Source organism: Oryctolagus cuniculus, chromosome 9 (assembly GCF_051225735.1).
Source record: "Oryctolagus cuniculus isolate XC-2025 breed Fujian yellow rabbit chromosome 9, ASM5122573v1, whole genome shotgun sequence".
NCBI classification, from domain to species: domain Eukaryota; kingdom Metazoa; phylum Chordata; class Mammalia; order Lagomorpha; family Leporidae; genus Oryctolagus; species Oryctolagus cuniculus.
In genome coordinates, this window is record NC_142875.1 from 17,342,108 (window position 1) to 17,359,986 (window position 17,879).

At 43.5% G+C, this 17,879-nt stretch overlaps 1 protein-coding gene across 2 annotated transcripts in view; it reads left to right on the forward strand.

The window, feature by feature from the left end:
* The window catches only part of ABCC4 (ATP binding cassette subfamily C member 4 (PEL blood group)), a 269,575-nt gene that overhangs the window by 228,563 nt on the left and 23,133 nt on the right, over positions 1–17,879 (forward strand). For both annotated transcript variants that reach the window (XM_002713003.6, XM_051850536.3), the window contains 3 exons: positions 5,273–5,362; positions 13,326–13,498; positions 13,966–14,071. In XM_002713003.6, coding sequence (XP_002713049.1) covers positions 5,273–5,362; positions 13,326–13,498; positions 13,966–14,071 — 369 coding nt within the window. The remainder of the gene's footprint in view (positions 1–5,272; positions 5,363–13,325; positions 13,499–13,965; positions 14,072–17,879) is intronic.

A 17,879-nucleotide genomic window follows, 5' to 3' on the forward strand; every position in this document is an offset into this window, starting at 1 on the left:
AGGCACTGGCGACTCCAGAGCTGCAGCCTCCCAGACACTTTGTCCTCGTCTGTAAAACAGCATCTGCCGTGGGAACTCTGCCTCGGGACTCCATGTGAGCAGGGCCGCATGCGCGCACCCCCCCTCCCCCCGAAACAAACACTGCACAAAACCGCGTGACTCTGTGGCCTGCACTCTGATATTTTCCATTACATCCGTTCTATTCTACTTCATATAAAGACAAAATGATGGGCACGAGCCACAAAATTGATTTCATGATCCATTGGTTGCACCTGCATGTTGAAAGACAACGAGTGCCTCACTGTCCCGCTGGCGTGGCGGGGGCCCTGCCGCCTGACACTCATTCTCCCAGCAGTCCTGCAAGGCGGATGGTGGGAGCCCCACGTTCCAGGCGGGAAACCGAGGCTTGGGCAGAGTCCTAAGGTGCCCAAAGCAAACAGCTGGTCAGCAGTAGAGTCAACCCAGGCTGGCAGACTCCACGTATGATTTTTATTTTTCATTCAAGAAAATGTTGATTGAACCTTGGTTATTTTACCCTCTTAGAAAGGATTCCCAAATCCATAGCAAAAGGGAACAAACAGAGCAAAGTTCAAAGTTAGCTTCTCTGGGCGCTTTGTCTCTGGTTTGCACAGTTAGGTGGCTGAAAGACAGCATTGTTTGTGATTATTTGCCAAAAAACACTCAACCCTTGGCATGAAAAGAAAGCCATTTTCGGAGCAGGGATTTGTTCATGTCTGCATCACAGGTAACGAGCGTCGGGAGACAACAACTCAAAGCCTTCCTGCACCTTGCTCTTGACTTACTGCCTGCCGGTGGGGAAACGTGAGAGGTGGCCGCAGTGCAGAAGGTGCACTGCCCCCTGCCCCTGAGTAGTGGGGAGCAGGGTGGCTTGTGTCGAAGCTCCCTGACTTAGGGAACCTACCGTGTTGGGAGCAGACAGTCATGGGCATGTGGCCCATCCCTTCCCTTCTTTCTAGCTTGGGCTCAACCCCTTGGCTAATGGCTGAGGGTCCTCTGGCACTCGTGACCCTGCCAAGAACAGTGCAGATTTAGGGGTGAAGGGCCTGGGCCTGCAGGTAGTGACGGTGCCAGCCTTTGGAGGAGTGTTTCAGAAAACAACTTTTGCATCCTTAAGAGTGGACTCCTTAATTCACGTGCAAAATATCCAGGAGTAAGCAAACAGTGAAAGTGCTGCCTAACTCATTTCCGTAAACAGAACGGATAGCTGTGCCCAAAGTGGTTGAATGCGCTCTGTGAAGGCAACAGCAGAGTGAGACTGTCTTCAGGGAATGGCGTGCTTATCGCAAAGGATCTAGAGAAATGGATTTCAAAACTTTTTTTGGATGGGTTTTTTTACACCCAGAGCCTTTATCCTGTTGGCACAAAAAAAAAAAAAAAAAAAAGCTTTCAATTGAAGAGTAATTCCATGCAAATTCAACATTTATGATAGACCTTAAGGGTTGGCACACATCAACAGCTGTAATCTTTATCATGATGAAACAGATTCCTTTTTTTAAATTTAGTAGATCAGAGAAAAAGCAAAGTGTTTTTTTAAACAGTCCGCTCTGCTGTCTTTGGTATTTCTGCCCCTGAGTTTTCTTTAGTAGGTTGGAAAGGTTAACCAGAGCTGTGTCTCTTTAAGCCTTTTTTTTTATTACCTGCTTTTCTTTTCTTTCTTTTTTCTTTTTGAGAACAAAACTCCAAGAGAAAAAGAGGTGGGTATGCTGTTACAAGTAAAGAAATACAATTGGATTCTGGCCTAATGCAGTGGCTGCTTTGTTTCTGTACTCTGAAGTCTTCATTAAAGCCCCTGGAACTGCTCCCTGGAGCTGGTGACCTTTTTGTATCTAAAGAAGACTTTACACAACTTAGATTCTTTTTCCTTTGTTGGAGAACAATGTTCTTTTCTTCTGAGAATGGATGATGATCAGTTCATTCAGAGGCTACAGGATTTAAAAAAAAAAAAAAAAAAAGGACCCAAGATTTAAAGTGACTTCAGGTGGTTGCCTCCTGAAGGTGATGTTGCCCTCAATAAAGGATCTCAAGGTTTGAAAATGAAAACGTAGCTTTGAGGCCACCAGGAAACAGTAGGGGTGGCTCCTGTTGACTCTTTTTTAGGCCAGGGACGTTTTCTCGCTTGGGACCCAAAAAGATTAGGGGACAGTGAAGTGTTGTATGGCCTGCTGGTAGTGTGTACCGTCTTGGATGGGTTTTGTCTTGGTCCCAGTTCGTCTGACGTGGCTGGGGGTTAGTGGGTAGAGTTTCTTGAGATAATGAGAGGCTTGTCTTCCTGTAGTGTGTACAGAAGGGCTGGTAAGACTAGTTTTCAGCCTTGCAGTTGTATCGGGGGATTATCCATTTACTACGCTGAATGCTGTGATTCAGTGTGGCCACTTTTGGGTCACATGCCTTGTACGAACTTGAGCTCTGTTAGTAACTACTAAACCTAGGGCCCAAGATTTTCTTAAAACGCTGAAATCTTAAAAAATTTTTAATAATCTTAAAGTACAAACTTTAAACTGTAATGAAAAGCAGATGTGCTACTGGTATGCTCTGTTTACAATACTTTATTGAAGAAGAGCTTTTGTTTTCCTGACTCTACCATGCCAGCCAGCTGTCGAGGTTAAAATAAAATGTTTTTGAAATAAGGTTTAAACATAGATCTTGAGGATGAAGTACACTTAGGCTTATACATTTTGCATATATTTACATAAAGTTTGTGTGTCTTCCCATAAATCTCTGTGTACTGAAGTATTCCTCCTACAGACATTTTTACAACACTTACGATTAGCTTGTTAACGTCATTGCGTGGAAATGGGTACTTTAAATAATATCTATCAGAAATAATCATTAATTTGACCCTTATCTGTTCTTCCAGTATTGTCTACAATGAGTACTTTTACTACCTGTTGGAGATAATTTAATGATTTCTTATTTGGCAAGTGGATGCAAGTAGATTGAGTGGAAACCAAAATGAACATTGTGCATAAAACACATTGACATATTAAACCAGACATTGTTAACAAATTGCATGCTGGTTTTAAAGAATATAGCTTCAATCAATTAATGTATTAAATCAGTCTCCTCATTCAACAAGTCGTGATTGAAATTTTACTCATTATTAAATGACATTATTTGGCATGTCACAACGAAGAAAAATCGTCGTTTGCTGTATTATGTTCTTCCATCTGGTATTGCAAAATAAACATGAGTAATTGCCCAATCTTTCCCTGTGCATTGACAATACAGATTTAATTGGGGTCCCTTTTAGCAGTGGGAAATGCTTAAACTCAACTTTTGCCTCAGTACGCTGGTCTGCAGTATCTGGGTGATGATGGCAGAACCTTCTTTGGGCCGGTGGAGTGAGTGCCAGGTGGTGTTGAGAGCTCAGCCTTTAAGGCAACCTTAGCCGTTGTACAGGGGCTCAGTGGGCATCGCAAAGGCCGGAGAAGGCCTCATGTCTTTGCAGACATGCATCCATTTCAAGAGATTCCTAAAGGGAAGAAGGTGAGGGTGGTGACAGCGAGAGGCCTCGATTGAGAAATCAGGGCTTGATCATTTTGTAGCATTGTATAACCAGGGATTTTTGTTTCTGATCATTTCAGGGCATATCAGTCATTTCATTGCTTTTGTACAAATAAAGGGTCCGTTTTAAAATCTCTTGAATTGGAAGATTTTGCTGCAAGATACATAATTTTTGATGGTGCATCCTTTAATTTCTCCCTCATCCATCTTAACACCGAGACAATAGGGGAGCATATAGGAATCTGAGTGTCACTCTTCTTCCTGGCTAGAGAGGAGAGATGTCTACCTCCTGAACTTTTCTTTTTTTTTTTTTTTTTTTTGACAGGCAGAGTGGACAGTGAGAGAGAGAGACAGAGAGAAAGGTCTTCCTTTGCCGTTGGTTCACCCTCCAATGGCCGCCGCGGCCGGCGCGCTGCGGCCGGCGCACCGCGCTGATCCGATGGCAGGAGCCAGGAGCCAGGTGCTTTTCCTGGTCTCCCATGGGGTGCAGGGCCCAAGCACCTGGGCCATGCTCCACTGCACTCCCTGGCCACAGCAGAGGGCTGGCCTGGAAGAGGGACAACCGGGACAGAATCCGGTGCCCCGACCGGGACTAGAACCTGGTGTGCCGGCGCCGCTAGGCAGAGGATTAGCCTAGTGAGCCGCGGCGCCGGCCTCCTCCTGAACTTTTCTCCTAGGCTTTTTGAAAAGTCAGAAGGAAGGGTCCAGCCCCTCCAGATGGTGAGATTTGAGGCTGGCGACTCCTGTGAGCTGTTTTCCGGTACCCAAGGAACAGTCACAGAGGTGTTTTCTTGTTCCAAGTTGGTGCATCCCATGGTTCTACCGCTTCATTGAAAGGGGCCAGTCGGGCTGTTTTCTGTTGCTCGTGTCCTCATGGCCTGGGGTAGTGGAGTCTTTAGGAGAAAACTCTTTGAACACAGCTTATATAAACTTCTATACAAGATTTTGTTTTGAAATCCAGCAGGAGGCATGTATTTCAAGAGCAATTTAACTGTGGGCTCCTCCTTAAGTTCATTCATTAGAAGAGCTATTTAACTTAAAATAATTTGATTCTATGCCTTGCTTCACAATGGGTTTCGGGTTACCCTGCCCTTCGAGCGTCTGAGACCTGTAACCCTGATGCGCAGGCAGCTAAGTGAGGACTTCCTGATGGAAAATCTGGGTGTCTCTTCGTGAATAGAGGTTCCACTAGGCCCATTAGTTCATATCCTTTTGGGCAAAGAGCAGAATGTCCCATTTGGATGCGTGGAAAGATTCCCAAACCTGGAAGACTTTTATCAATGGAGATTTATGCTTCCGTGCAAATGTGAAACTATTTAATAATTTTGCTTGGAGGCACAAACTTTTCATCATGCTGCTGCTGTTTTCCAGTGTCACTAGGATTGACAGCTCATTTTTAGGGTTCTTTGGATGTAAAGGTCCTCAATAATTGCATCCTGTATTTCCTGGTTAAGCCGATATCACCCGGAAAGCACCTTCATTTTCTTTTTAAGATGACCCATCACTGCAATTTCTTTTGTTAGTTAGTGTTCAGTGATCTGGAAGATATTTTCGAGCATGCTTTATGTGATGGAAAATTAATAGAGATGTTGTTTTGTAAACAGGCATTTGAAACTCTATAATTGGCGATTATAGTGAATTTGGGGTTCTGTTGGGGCTTTTTGGATTTCAATTTTATTCTGAAAGTTAGCATTGGGATTAAAAGAAAAGAGGCTACAGTAATGATATTCATTCTTTTGGTGCTTAGGAACCTGTTTTATTCACTGGAACAATGAGGAAAAACCTGGATCCCTTTAATGAGCACACAGATGAAGAGCTGTGGAATGCCTTAAAAGAGGTAATTTATGAAACGTAATTATCCTTAATTTGTTAGCATCAGTGTGTGTGTGTGTGTGTGTGTGTGTGTGTGTTAACAGCATTGCTGTTAATTAAGGGGAGCTTATTGATTTAACTTTGTTCACCACCCAGGAGAACAGTGATGGCCTGGGTCCACTTAATGTGTTTGTATTGATGATGATGGAAACTGAAAATAAAATATTTCATGTTCTCATTTTTGACTTTCAAACTATATTTCAAGGCAACCAGACACGCTATCTTATCTCTCTTGGGCAGAACACTATACTCGAAGTTGTATTTCTGGGATCAAACTACCAGTGACTAAATGCCCCTACAGTGGTAACAATGGGAGCGAGGACAGATTTCTGTTATAACTGAACGATAGGTGATCAAGAATAGCTAGAATCATGTTATGATATTGGAGTCATATTAAGCTGGAATCATATTAAGACTTGATCGTACTTGTGAAATGCTTTGAAATTTCATAAGAAAGTGTTTGTGAAGGTAAATGATAGAATGTATTAACGACTATTGGATACATGTCATTTCAATGCTGCCGATTGAATGCAAGTAGCAGAAGCCAGAGCCTTGACTGAGGTTTTATACTGATAACGTCCATTTCTAGAAGATTCTCTATTACTTGTGTAGTGACTCCCTTTGGATCACATATTTCAACTTCCGCTCTGTTGCATGAAAAGGATTCTGATTGTTAAGGTGCTGTTGGTTTGTGTCTGTTAGTGCTAATCATTTTGCGTACTCACCGCATTTCTGCACATTAATTCTAAGCTACTTAACAGTGGAAACGATAATCGCTCACAGGACCTGATTCAGTCTTTTATTTTTAAAAAGTAAGTGTTCAGTAAATATGTATTGAATGGTTGATTTCTTCATTTCAGAGGAGTGTAGCTTTTTTCTTATAAATAAATAAATAAAATAAAACAAAACACAAGTCACACACTGTTCCTCGCCAGCGTGGTTCTTGTTGCTGTTTGGAATTGCTACGTTTGTCATTTCCTCCCTCCCAGAGATAGTTCTACAATCTTTCATTTTTAAGACGAGTTTTCACCGCGAGCAAATCAAGCTCCTGCCAGGAATTCCAGTTTCAGAAGGCGGGTCGGTGCCGAGTCTTTATGCATCCACCCTGCTTTCCAGCAACTGCAGACTTGATTTTCCTAAATTAGTCGATTACCTCACTTTTTCTTACTTGAAAAGCAACTGACCTGATTTCATTTACGGCTATGAGTCTTTCGGCAGGGAAATTATAGGAGAAAAGAGGCGGGAAGGCGGCCATCACATCTAAAGAAAGATAAAGACTATGTAACGCTCTTGAACTCACAAGACAACTTTCATAGTGAAACTCTGACACACCCTAACAAACCGGAACTTCTAGAAAATTATTTTTCCTATTTGCTTCAGAACTTAGATTTCTCTTCACAGATTGTCAGATAGTAAAATTACTTTAGAAACACATTGTTCCGTAGAGACTGAGGCAATGTTAATTAGGAGCCAATCCTATATAAATCTGTCTTAGAACTTGGCTATAACTTAACTTCATCAGTGGTAGTCAAAAGTTAGTAGCTTCTCAGAATTCTCTAAAGGATGACACAGTGGAAATGACCATTCTTACTAAGGTCTACTTTCATTGATCCTGATTTTGGTGATTTCTGTGACTAGAAATAAACACGAGTGTGTTGCCAGGCCTACCTATAAAAGGTAGTGAGTGAGTGCCATGTATCGTTTCCAGAATTGACCTCAGAGCTTTAGTGATACCACTTGGAAGAAAGAAAATATCCCCTCATTCTCTCTAAATAATTTCATTATGACAGTGCATATTTCTTTCTTTCTTTTTTTTTTTTTTTTTTTTTGGACAGGCAGAGTGGACAGTGAGAGAGAGAGAGACAGAGAGAAAGGTCTTCCTTTGCCGTTGGTTCACCCTCCAATGGCTGCCATGGCCAGCGCGCTGCGGCTGGCGCATCACGCTGGTCCGATGGCAGGAGCCAGGTGCTTTTCCTGGTCTCCCATGGGGTGCAGGGCCCAAGCACCTGGGCCATGCTCCACTGCACTCCCTGGCCACAGCAGAGAGCTGGCCTGGAAGAGGGGCAACCGGGACAGAATCCGGCGACCCAACCGGGACTAGAACCCGGTGTGCCGGCGCCGCAAGGTGGAGGATTAGCCTGTTGAGCCACGGCGCCGGCCCATGACAGTGCTTATTTCTTAATGAAAGATTTGGTAAATTTTCTAAACATTAGGATACAACATTGTAGGTATCTTAATATGATTCCAGCTATTCTTGACCATACACATATTCTGAAACCTGTACTTAAAAAGTCATAACTGCTCACATCACTTGTTTGGAGTTTATAAAACAAGGAGCGTTTTTTTTTTTTTCTTTCATTTTTCTGAATTTTTCAAATGTTGTCTAAGGCACTTAGGTTCTTTTATCATCTGGGGAAACAGGCCAAGGACTCCTAGCAAGTGAAGCCCTGCAAATTTGTCATGGTAGTAATTAGAGTTCCATGTCTACAAATTGGTAGAAGTTGGGCTGTTTCTGATGAGTCAGTGATTCTGCCCAGGAGTCTGTGGACTCTCGGGGCTTCTTTTGGTGAACTTAGAGCTAACAGGGTGGGCATTTTGCTTAGCGGTTAACGGAGCTGTGTCCAGTATTGGAGTGCTTGTGTTTGGGCCCTGGCTCAGCTCCCAATTCCAGCTTCCTGCTAATGCACACCCTAGAAAGCAGCAGGTGATGGTCCCAACCTGTTGGGTGCCTGCCACCCATGTTAGAGATGTGGAATGGGTTCCTAACTCCCAGATTTGGCCTAGCCCCCACTATTTGGGGATTGAACCAGTGGATAGGAGCTCTCTGCCATCTGTCTCTCACTCTCCCTATCCCTATGCCTCTCAGGTAAGTAAATCTCCAAAAAAGTTCCTTTAAAAGAACTTAATGGCCTTGGGATTGTCAGTGTGATGAGCTCTATGTGTGTGTGTTACCTGGAGAAATCCCATGCAAAGGATTCAAGTTTCTATGAATTTCTCTGTTTTATATCTTTTTGATTTTCTTCTTTCCATTATATCCAAACAAGGGCAGAGTAACTCATTCTACTCTTCAGGGCACAGAGGAGACCTGGTGTCCTTGGCAGCTCTGTGTAAAATGGACTAAATAAGCACTGACCCTCCTAAATCATGGCCGCACTCGTGGGAGCCCACACTCATAGGTTTGGATTGTGAGTCATTATGCGAGCACTGCTATTTGTACCTCTATCAACTTTAATTAAAAAGAAAAGCTGATTTTTGAAAATACTTCCTCTCTCTCTCTCTCTCTCTCTTTTTTTTTTTTTTTACAGGCAGAATGGACAGTGAGAGAGAGAGAGAGAAAGGTCTTCCTTTTCTGTTGGTTCACCCCCTAATGGCCGCTGCGGCCGGCACGCTGCAGCTGGTGCACCGAGCTGATGCAAAGCCAGGAGCCAGGTGCTTCTCCTGGTCTCCCATGGGGTGCAGGGCCCAAGCACTTGGGCCATCCTCCACTGCCCTCCCGGGCCACAGCAGAGAGCTGGCCTGGAAGAGGGACAACTGGGACAGAATCTGGCTCCCCGACCGGGACTAGAACCTGGGGTGCTGGTGCCACAGGCAGAGGATTAGCCTAGTGAGCCGTGACGCCGGCCATCTCTTATTTTTTCTTCCCCCTTCTCCCTTAGACCAGAGGTAGAAAAGTTTGCTAGAGGTTTGGCATTCAGAAGGGAGATAATCCTCTGGATGTTGCCCAACTCATCTTGGTTCTTTGTTTTTAAATGGGCCGAAAATCGGCTTGAAAACTGCAAAAACAGCTGGGAACTGAAGAAAGTCTGGTGCAACCAGTGCCAGTTGGGGCACCTAAGGAGTAATGGCAGCTCTATAGATATAGCAGAAATAATGACTAAAGATTGATAACAGTTTATCAAGAGAAGATCACAGTAGATAAAATTCTGACCTAAATCAGTGCTTGTTGTTACTTCTCCGGAAAAACAACTTTAATAAAGGGGTAGACGATTAAGAGATGATATGTCATGTCAGAACAGTAAAGAAATCATCCCCTTACGTTCCATGTTGATAGTATCTCTATTGGTTTACAAGTACATCTCATTAGACAGGAAACCAAGGTACAGAAATCTCCACATCAGAGGAACCCAGGGGAAAAGGGCTCTCTGGTCCTGCGTCCTCCACGCACTGCACTCCCGTCCCCCAGGGCCGTGTGTCAGTGAATGGGCTGCCCTTCCTTCATTTCCCATTGGTGTTGCTCTAGTCAGAGCTCACCCTCATCTATTTGCTGTTGATCACGTTTCTGTCTCGGCTTTTTCTCGTCCAACTTTCTTGTTAGGAAGTTCCACAAAACATGGGAACAGAATCTGGCACTGAAATTATTATTCTGTGAGTGATTCCCGCACCTGGTAGCTACAGGGAGCATTCTGGGTTACTTGGAAAATATTGATGGTGGTTGAAATGCGGTTTCCATAAGTTGAGTTCATTATTTGCAGTTCTGTCATAGTTACTGTTTTCCAAGCTTAGAAATAATCTGGAGTGCTTTATATTGAGATACAAGATTTTAAATTTATTTTGAAATTTTAATTTTTTTAATATTTTCCAAGTTTTAGATTTATGGTATTAAGATCACATGGGGCTAATTAACTTTCATAAGAATATATTTCTCTAATAATGACATTTAATGAGAATGACCTTATATTGGTTATATTAGGTTACTGTACGAAATTGTGGAAAATCAAATTAAAATATGTTTATTTTAGTATAAAGAAGTCCATGCATCCTGAAGATCCTGAATATCTATATGGGTTTATTAACTTTTTAGAGACAGACAGCACAAAATGAGCTGTACTGGTGGCTTTATTCAAGCATTCAATAAGAGAGAGCTTCTCATTGAAGCATCATAGATTCTCGGCCAGTCATCAAGAGAGATAAAAGCTCCATCTGCATGGAGCTTAACTTCTTGTGTGGAAAATAGAAAATAAGTGCGTGCATTAAGTGTGTTGCAGTGTTGGATGCTGAGAAATGCATGAATCAGAAAACAGAGTGCTGGCTGACAGGATCATTAACAATAGTCAAATATATTGATCTTTTCCTTTGCATCCAACACTGTTTTAGGAACCACACATACTGATTCATTATATACTCCAAAAGTGTTAAAAGATACACAGTTTTATTATAAGAACATTATTATCTTATTTATAGATATAGATATAGATATAGGAAGCTAAAAAAGAAAATTTAGGAGTTTGTCCAATTGGCAGAGCCAAGCAGGACTCACGCCTGGTCTATCTGTTTTTAAGGCTCATTTTGATTTTGTAGAAATATTTTCAAATCACAGAGAAGTCAGAGGAATAGTATGATGATCACTCATAGACTGTTCACCTAGATTCAGCAGTTCTTAGTATCTTGCCAGTTAATGTCTTTGCTTCCTCTCTGGAATGCTATTATCTAATATGCTTTCAAGTGTCCCCAGGTGTCACTCATGGCACCATGTTCCATTGCCTTTATTGTCCTCTCTGTTCCAATCCTTAATTGCAACGTGAATGTGTGATGACGCTACAGAGGGCCTATCCATTCCTCTCGTCCTTGCAAATGAAGACAGGGTGTTCCAGAAAACATGTCCCTTCTTCACCTCGTGACCCTTGTTCCTCTCCGGATAGACATGGAGAACCTGAGCGAGGCTCGAAGTCCAGATCAGTGATGAGATGTCTCCTGAGTTAGGGACGAGTGTGAGATTATTGCTTGTACCTGACTGCTAACATAAGAGTCATCTGCATGGTCCAGTGTTAGCAAAATCACCACAGGAGGAAAAGCTGATAAAACCTTTGCCACCGTCAACTTTTGGCCAGCTTAGTGACCTGGGGTACAAGTAGGCCTATGAATATGTTTCAAAAGAGGGATCCTCGCTAAGGCTTCTCCCTTTTTATAGAACGGACCTTGATTAAGTTGACAACTCCCATTTTATAATAATTTTCAGGGCAGGGTCTTAACTCTACCAGGATCCACATCTTACACTTCAGATTTTATGTATCACTTCCATCTTGTGTCCCAACACTAAATACCCATCCCACATCCAGCCCTAACTCAGATACGTACTCCTGGAGTTAGACTTTCATCAGGCGTGCAGTGCGAGGCCACATTTCTATTAGCTTATAGAGATAGATGGATAGAAATACTCCATGGTCCGGGGGCAGGAAGCTGTTATGTTGTGTCCCTTTTCCATGAGTTTCATTCACTGCAAAGCAGTCATGAGACAGCAGTAAGCACACTTACTGCCCTTGGACATGGACTTAGGCTTGGGAAAGAACCATTCCCACCACAGGCTTTCACTTAGGAGGTACAGCTTCCCACTGTTTGAATTTGTATTTTTCCCACTTTTCCAGTTGATTAAAATCTTTCAAGTGGTTGAATAGCTCTAAGATTATAGCACCTTCTTCCTGTAGTCATTTTCTTTTTTAATTTTCCCTTTTAGCATTCAAACTCATAGGCAGAGTATACTTTGAGAACCTTGGCTCAGCCGTAACGGTCTTTTAACTGTTCGTACAGAGACCTTTTCTACTGGGAGAAAGCTGCTCTTTGAGAGAGTTCCTTGACCTCTGGGTGGGTTCTTAGTGTATGTTACCTGGCAGGAAGGGAGTGCAGGTGGGGAGGGGCACTGAGACGGTGTCTTTTCACTGCCTTCATTGAGAAGCAATTTATCTTCCAGAATTCACTGCCCATGTAATTGTGATTCAGCGATTTTGGTAAATGTGTAGAGTTGTGCAACAATCTAGTTTTAGAACATTTTTGTCACCTTGAAGTTCCTTGACATCTGCTTAAAATTAAAATCCACCTCCAGGCTAGCAGCATTCTGCTTTTTGTCCCTATCAATTCTACAGGCATTCGCCAACTAAAAATTAAGAGGGAACAGTTGTTACTTTTCTGTGTCTTATCAAAATAAGGTTTTACTTAGGATCCTGGAAATCCCTTAATGACAGTGGCGTGTTTAACACATGACCCAGCACGAGCAGACTGCGTATGGATGGAAACAGACAAGCATCTTGAGTCGCATTAGGGTACTCTCCAAGCAGTGTATTTCTGTTGCCTCTGCCCTCTTTCTAATGAATATTAACCGGAACTAACTCTTTACTCTCATGTGGATCTTACAAGTGAGATATGAGGGGTTTTCAAAAAGTCCATGGAAAATGTGTGTTATGAAAAATTATGCATGAAGTTCAAAAATGTTCAGGGCCTCGTAAGTTGGCCCACACGTTTTCCCAGATCCCATATTGGAGTACCTGGGGTCGGTCCCAGGCATTGGCTCCTGGTTCCAGCTTTTTGCTAATGTGGAACACATGCAACTGTAGTGAGGGCTCATTTAGTTGGATTCCTGCCACTCACCTAGAAGACATGGTTCCCAGGCTCAGCCTCAGCCCAGCCCCTGCCATTGCAGGCTTTTGGGAAATGAACCAGTATATGAGAGTGTGTGTGTTCTCTTTCTCTCTCTCATAAATAAATAATAAAAATGTTCACCACTTGGTAAACTCACATCCCATTTTGGAATGCCTGTTTGGAGTCCCAGCTATTCTACTTCCAAGTCGGCTGCCTGTTCATGTGAGCCCTGGGAGGCAGCAGATGATGGCTCACGTACTTGTGTCCCTGCCACCCATGTGGGAGACTCAGAGTGAGTTTGGGCCTCCTGGCTTCGGGCTGGCCCAGCCCTGGCTGTGGCAGGCATTTGGAGAATAAACAGAAGATGGAAGATTGATTTTCTTTCTGCCTCTCTGCCTTTCAAATAAAGTGAAGGTAAATTTTAAACACATTTTTGCACCAAAACAAACTCCCCATTGAATTCTGCAAACTTTTTGAAGTCCCCTCCAACAGCACTGCACAGTTCTGACATCTAAAAGGCTGGTTGTCTTCAGTAGTACCTTGTGGAGTAAAATGTCATTCTTCTTTCTACTCTACAGGTACAGCTCAAAGAAGCCATCGAAGATCTTCCTGGCAAAATGGATACTGAATTAGCTGAGTCAGGATCCAATTTTAGTGTTGGGCAGAGACAATTGGTGTGTCTTGCCAGGGCAATTCTCAAGAAAAATAGAATACTGATTATTGATGAAGCAACAGCAAATGTGGATCCAAGGTACAGTGCTCAAGTTCATGGAGTATTGGATGTGAATATTACATGTGGTGCACAGGAAACATTGAGTGATGGAGAGATATTTCTAAGTGCTCCCTTTCCCCAAATATATATCTTAAGGACATTAGTTCTGGAAAACAGGAAGAGACCAAGATATGGTTTATGTTACTGATACCATTAGGTATCTTAAGAAAATTGGATTCTTAAATTCAATGCCTGATAGTTTAAAGCAATTTGGAGGTGAAAGTATTTTCCATTGTATGAAAAACAATGAGAATTCGTCTTCATGTGTATATGTGTGTGTGTGAGAGAGAGAAAAATCAGTAAATCTTTAAGTAGACTGTTGATACTTAGTTTTTTCAAGAACAAAATGATGTCAAAGTATTGATTTTTTAAAAAGTATTAACTATTCCCTCTTGAGTCTACTTCTTTCGTCCTCACTGAGCCGAATGTCACTTCTCGGATTGCAGAACTGATGAATTAATACAAAAAAAAATCCGGGAGAAGTTCGAGCAGTGCACCGTGCTGACCATCGCGCACAGGCTGAACACCATCATTGACAGCGACAGGATCATGGTGAGTCGCCCAGCTGCGGCGTCCTCGTTGCTCCCTTTGTCCCAGTTGTCGACTTTTCCCTCCTGGTAAATTGGATGGAAACCCCTCAAAGTTAATTCTCTTTATTATTCCCCTCATGCTAGGCATTCACCACTAATAAGTGATATATCCACATCTCTCTGCCTGTTTGCATACTGAAAGTGTACTTGAGTTCCCCTCCTTTTTAAGATGGCCAACCAATGAACATATTCAGAACCTAAGCTTGTGATGCTAAGTCGTAACTACAGACCAGTGGGAGCTATAGTCATTTTCACTGTGTCACGGTTGTTTCAGGATGTGGGATTCTCTTAATCCAAAAATTAGTCTTTCACTTAAAACACCAGGAAGTCGTAGGGTGAGGCTGCAGAATTTCTCAGTTCCTGGGACTTTTGCAAGTTGTGCTGTGAAAGGGGATTGGAGGAATGATGAGATCCTCCACAAGCATTGTCAGTAAAGGGCTAATCTACTCTTGTCCATGTTGGTGAGAATGTAAATTAGTAGGTTACGAAGGTTCCTCTAAAAGCTAAAAATAGGGGCTGCCCCTTGTCCTGTCAAGATGCCCGTTGGCATTCTCACATTCCATTTTAGAGTTCTCGGGTTCAGTTCTTGGCTTCGGCTCCTGATTCCAGCTTCCTGCTAATGCAGACTCTGGGATTCAGCAGGTGACAGCTCAAGTGCTGCCTAATTCCCCAGGCCTAGCCCGGTCCTGGGGACATTTGGGGAGTAGGCCAATAGAGGGGAACCCTCTGTGTCTCCCTAATAAATTTTTTAGAGGATTTATTTATTGTTGAAAGTCAGAGTTACACAGAGAAAGGAGAGGCAGAGAGAGAGAGAGAGAGAGAGAGGTCTTCCATCCAATGGTTCACTCCCCCAATTGGCTGCAATGCCGGAGCTGGGCTGATCTGGAGCCAGGAGCCAGGAGCTTCTTCCAGGTCTCCCACGCGGGTGCCCGGTCCTTGGGCCATCTTCTACTGCTACCCCAGGCCATAGCAGAGAGCTGGATCAGAAGAGGAGCAGCCAGGACTAGAACCGGCCCCATATGAGATGCCAGAGCTTCAGGTCAGGGCTTTAATCGCTGTGCCACAGCGCTGGCCCCTCCCTAATAAATTTTTAAACAAATGTTTTAAGAATATGACTTTATGCAGAAATAAACATGTTTTACAGAAAAACTAAAAATGGAGCTACCATATGATCCAATCCTGCAGTTCCATTAATGAATATATATCTAAAGAAACTGAACTCAGTATAGCAAGGGGATAGCTACATTCCCATGTTCATTGCAGTGTTATTCACAATAGTCAAGATTATGGACTCAACCTAAGTGTCTAATGGGTGAATGGATAAGGAAAACGTGGTATATATACATAATGCAATCCTATTTAGCTTGAAAAAATAAAGAAGGAAATCCTATCATTTGCAACAGCAAGGATGAACCTGGAGGACCTTATGCTTTGTGAGATAGGGCAGGCACAGAAAGAAAAAATACCAATGATCTCCTCATACATAGAATCTGAAATAGGCGAATTTTACCAGAGGCTGGGGTGCGGAAGAGGAAGGAAGTGAACAGATGTTGATCAAAGGCTGCAAAGGTTAATTTAGATAGAATGAGTAAATTGTGAGATTTATTCCATGGCAATGTGACTATAATCAGTCACCGAGAAAATTTCAAATGTCTTACCTACAAAAATGATGGCAGTGAGGCAACGGATATGTCAAGCAACCTAATCTAATCATTCTATAGGGTGGCCATATCTAGAAATCTGTGTGTACCCCGTAAGTAAAATAAAATTATGATTTATAACTTAAAATGCTATTCAAAGAAAATACAAGGAGGGGACTCGTCAGAAAAACGTATGATTTCAGCAGAGAGGATTTAAAATAGGAAGTTTGAGTGGACGGAAACGCCGATGGTGTAGTCTTAGGAAAGTTTGTAGCGAGTTGGTCCTTAGGCGTGGGCATTTGGCTCAGCTGATGAGATGCACTTGGGATGCTCACATCCCCTAATGGGTACCTGTGTTGGAGTGCTGGCTTCACTGTGCATTCCAGCTTCCTGCTAAGGTGCACCCTGGAAGGTACAAGTGGTGGCTCAAGTCCTTGGGTCCTTGCCACCTATGTGGGAGGCACTGATTGAGTTTCAGGCTTCAGGCTTCTGCCTGGCTGTTGCAGGCATTTGGGGAGTGAACTAGAAGATAGGAGATCTCTCTCTTGCTCTCCCGCTCTCTGGCTCTCTCTCTTCTGCCTTCCAAATAAAATAACAAAAATAGTTAGTGCTCCCACCTCCATAGAAGGGGTCAGGCTGAACAGTAGGGAGTGCCAACGAGGCTGGTTCCAGAGGGGCTCTGCCAACCTGGAGGCTGGAGGCTGGCAGGAGTAGCGGCACCAGGAAGACCATGTGCCTGTGTCCCACAGTCAGTTCCCTCTAATGCCACCAACTGGCCCAGGAGCCTCTGAACTGTGATTGCCCCAGCATCACTCATCATGGCAGGAGACGTGATAAATACCCAGCGTGCCTGCTGCACTGTCGATCCAGGGCTGCACACGTGGCTGGCTGCAGGTTTCATCTCTGAACAAGTTCGGTCGCCTCTTCCTTCCTTAACAATTCAGTCTTTCCTTCTGTATTCTCTTCCTTCCTCCGTCTTCTTCCCTCCATCTTCCCCTCCCTTCCCTTTGTGACTTGCTCAGTTCAGTAAATCTTATGAGGTGGCTTTATAAAATTATAAGAGCAACATCCCTCAAAAGAGAAATAATTGGCTGAAATAAGCCCAAAGTAATGCAAGTTCTTTCTTTCCTTCTTTCTTTTTCTTCCTTCCTTCCTTTCTTTTCTTTTCTTTTTTTATTTTTTGAGATTTATTGTATTTATTTGAAAGAGAAAGCAAAGGAGATCTCCCACCCACTGCTCCCCAAATGGCTGTTATGGTCAGGCCTGGGCCAGACCACAGCAAGGAGGAAGGAACTCCATCCAGGTCTCACACGTGGGTGGCAAGGGTCCAAATACTTGGACCATCTTCCGCTACCTTTCCAGGTACATTAGCAGGGAACTAGATTAGAAATGGAGCAGCCAGGATTTGAACCAGCGTTCTAATACGAGGTTTACCTGCTGTGCCACATCACAGGCCCAGCCCAACCTGTGACAGTGGACTGATTGTCATCCAGCTTGAGGGCCCCAACCATTGTCACTCTGGTATCCAGTGACAAGATGACAAAGAAGGGACCAAATTTAAGAAGACCTGTGTGGTGTATCAGAAACAGCTGGTAGAGTTTACTCTGCTATTTGGATGGTCCAGGCTGAACAGATTCATAAATGATTGATCAATAATGTCCAGACTTCTTAGGTCTAATGACTATGGATCTTGCTCTTTTGACTTTGGGCAGGGGTTCTGAACTATTACATCCTGCCCTCCCCCATAACCACTGTAATTTGAGCCAACCCCAGACTGTCAATATCTAAGTGATACCTTTAGCCTTAGGAGTGAATTCTGCCAAGCTACCCAACAGGAGTAGGTTGGTGTCAAGCACAGATTCTTGTGAGCTTCCAGCAGTTGGGCCGGTCCACGGCAGGGTGAAGGTCAGCCCAGTAGACCTTGGTGAGTGATCAAGTGACATCCCCAGTCCTTCATTCTGTCCTCCCAGACTTGTATTTCTGAATTGGCCCTCTGATAACCCATCCCTGGGGAGGCCGCCACTTTGTAAAGGACACCAAAGAGCATCATCCTGTGCCAGCCACCAGGGATAGGAAGCCACACCCTTGTGCCCACCGCATCCTGGGCTGCAGTGACCGGTGCCCAAGTCT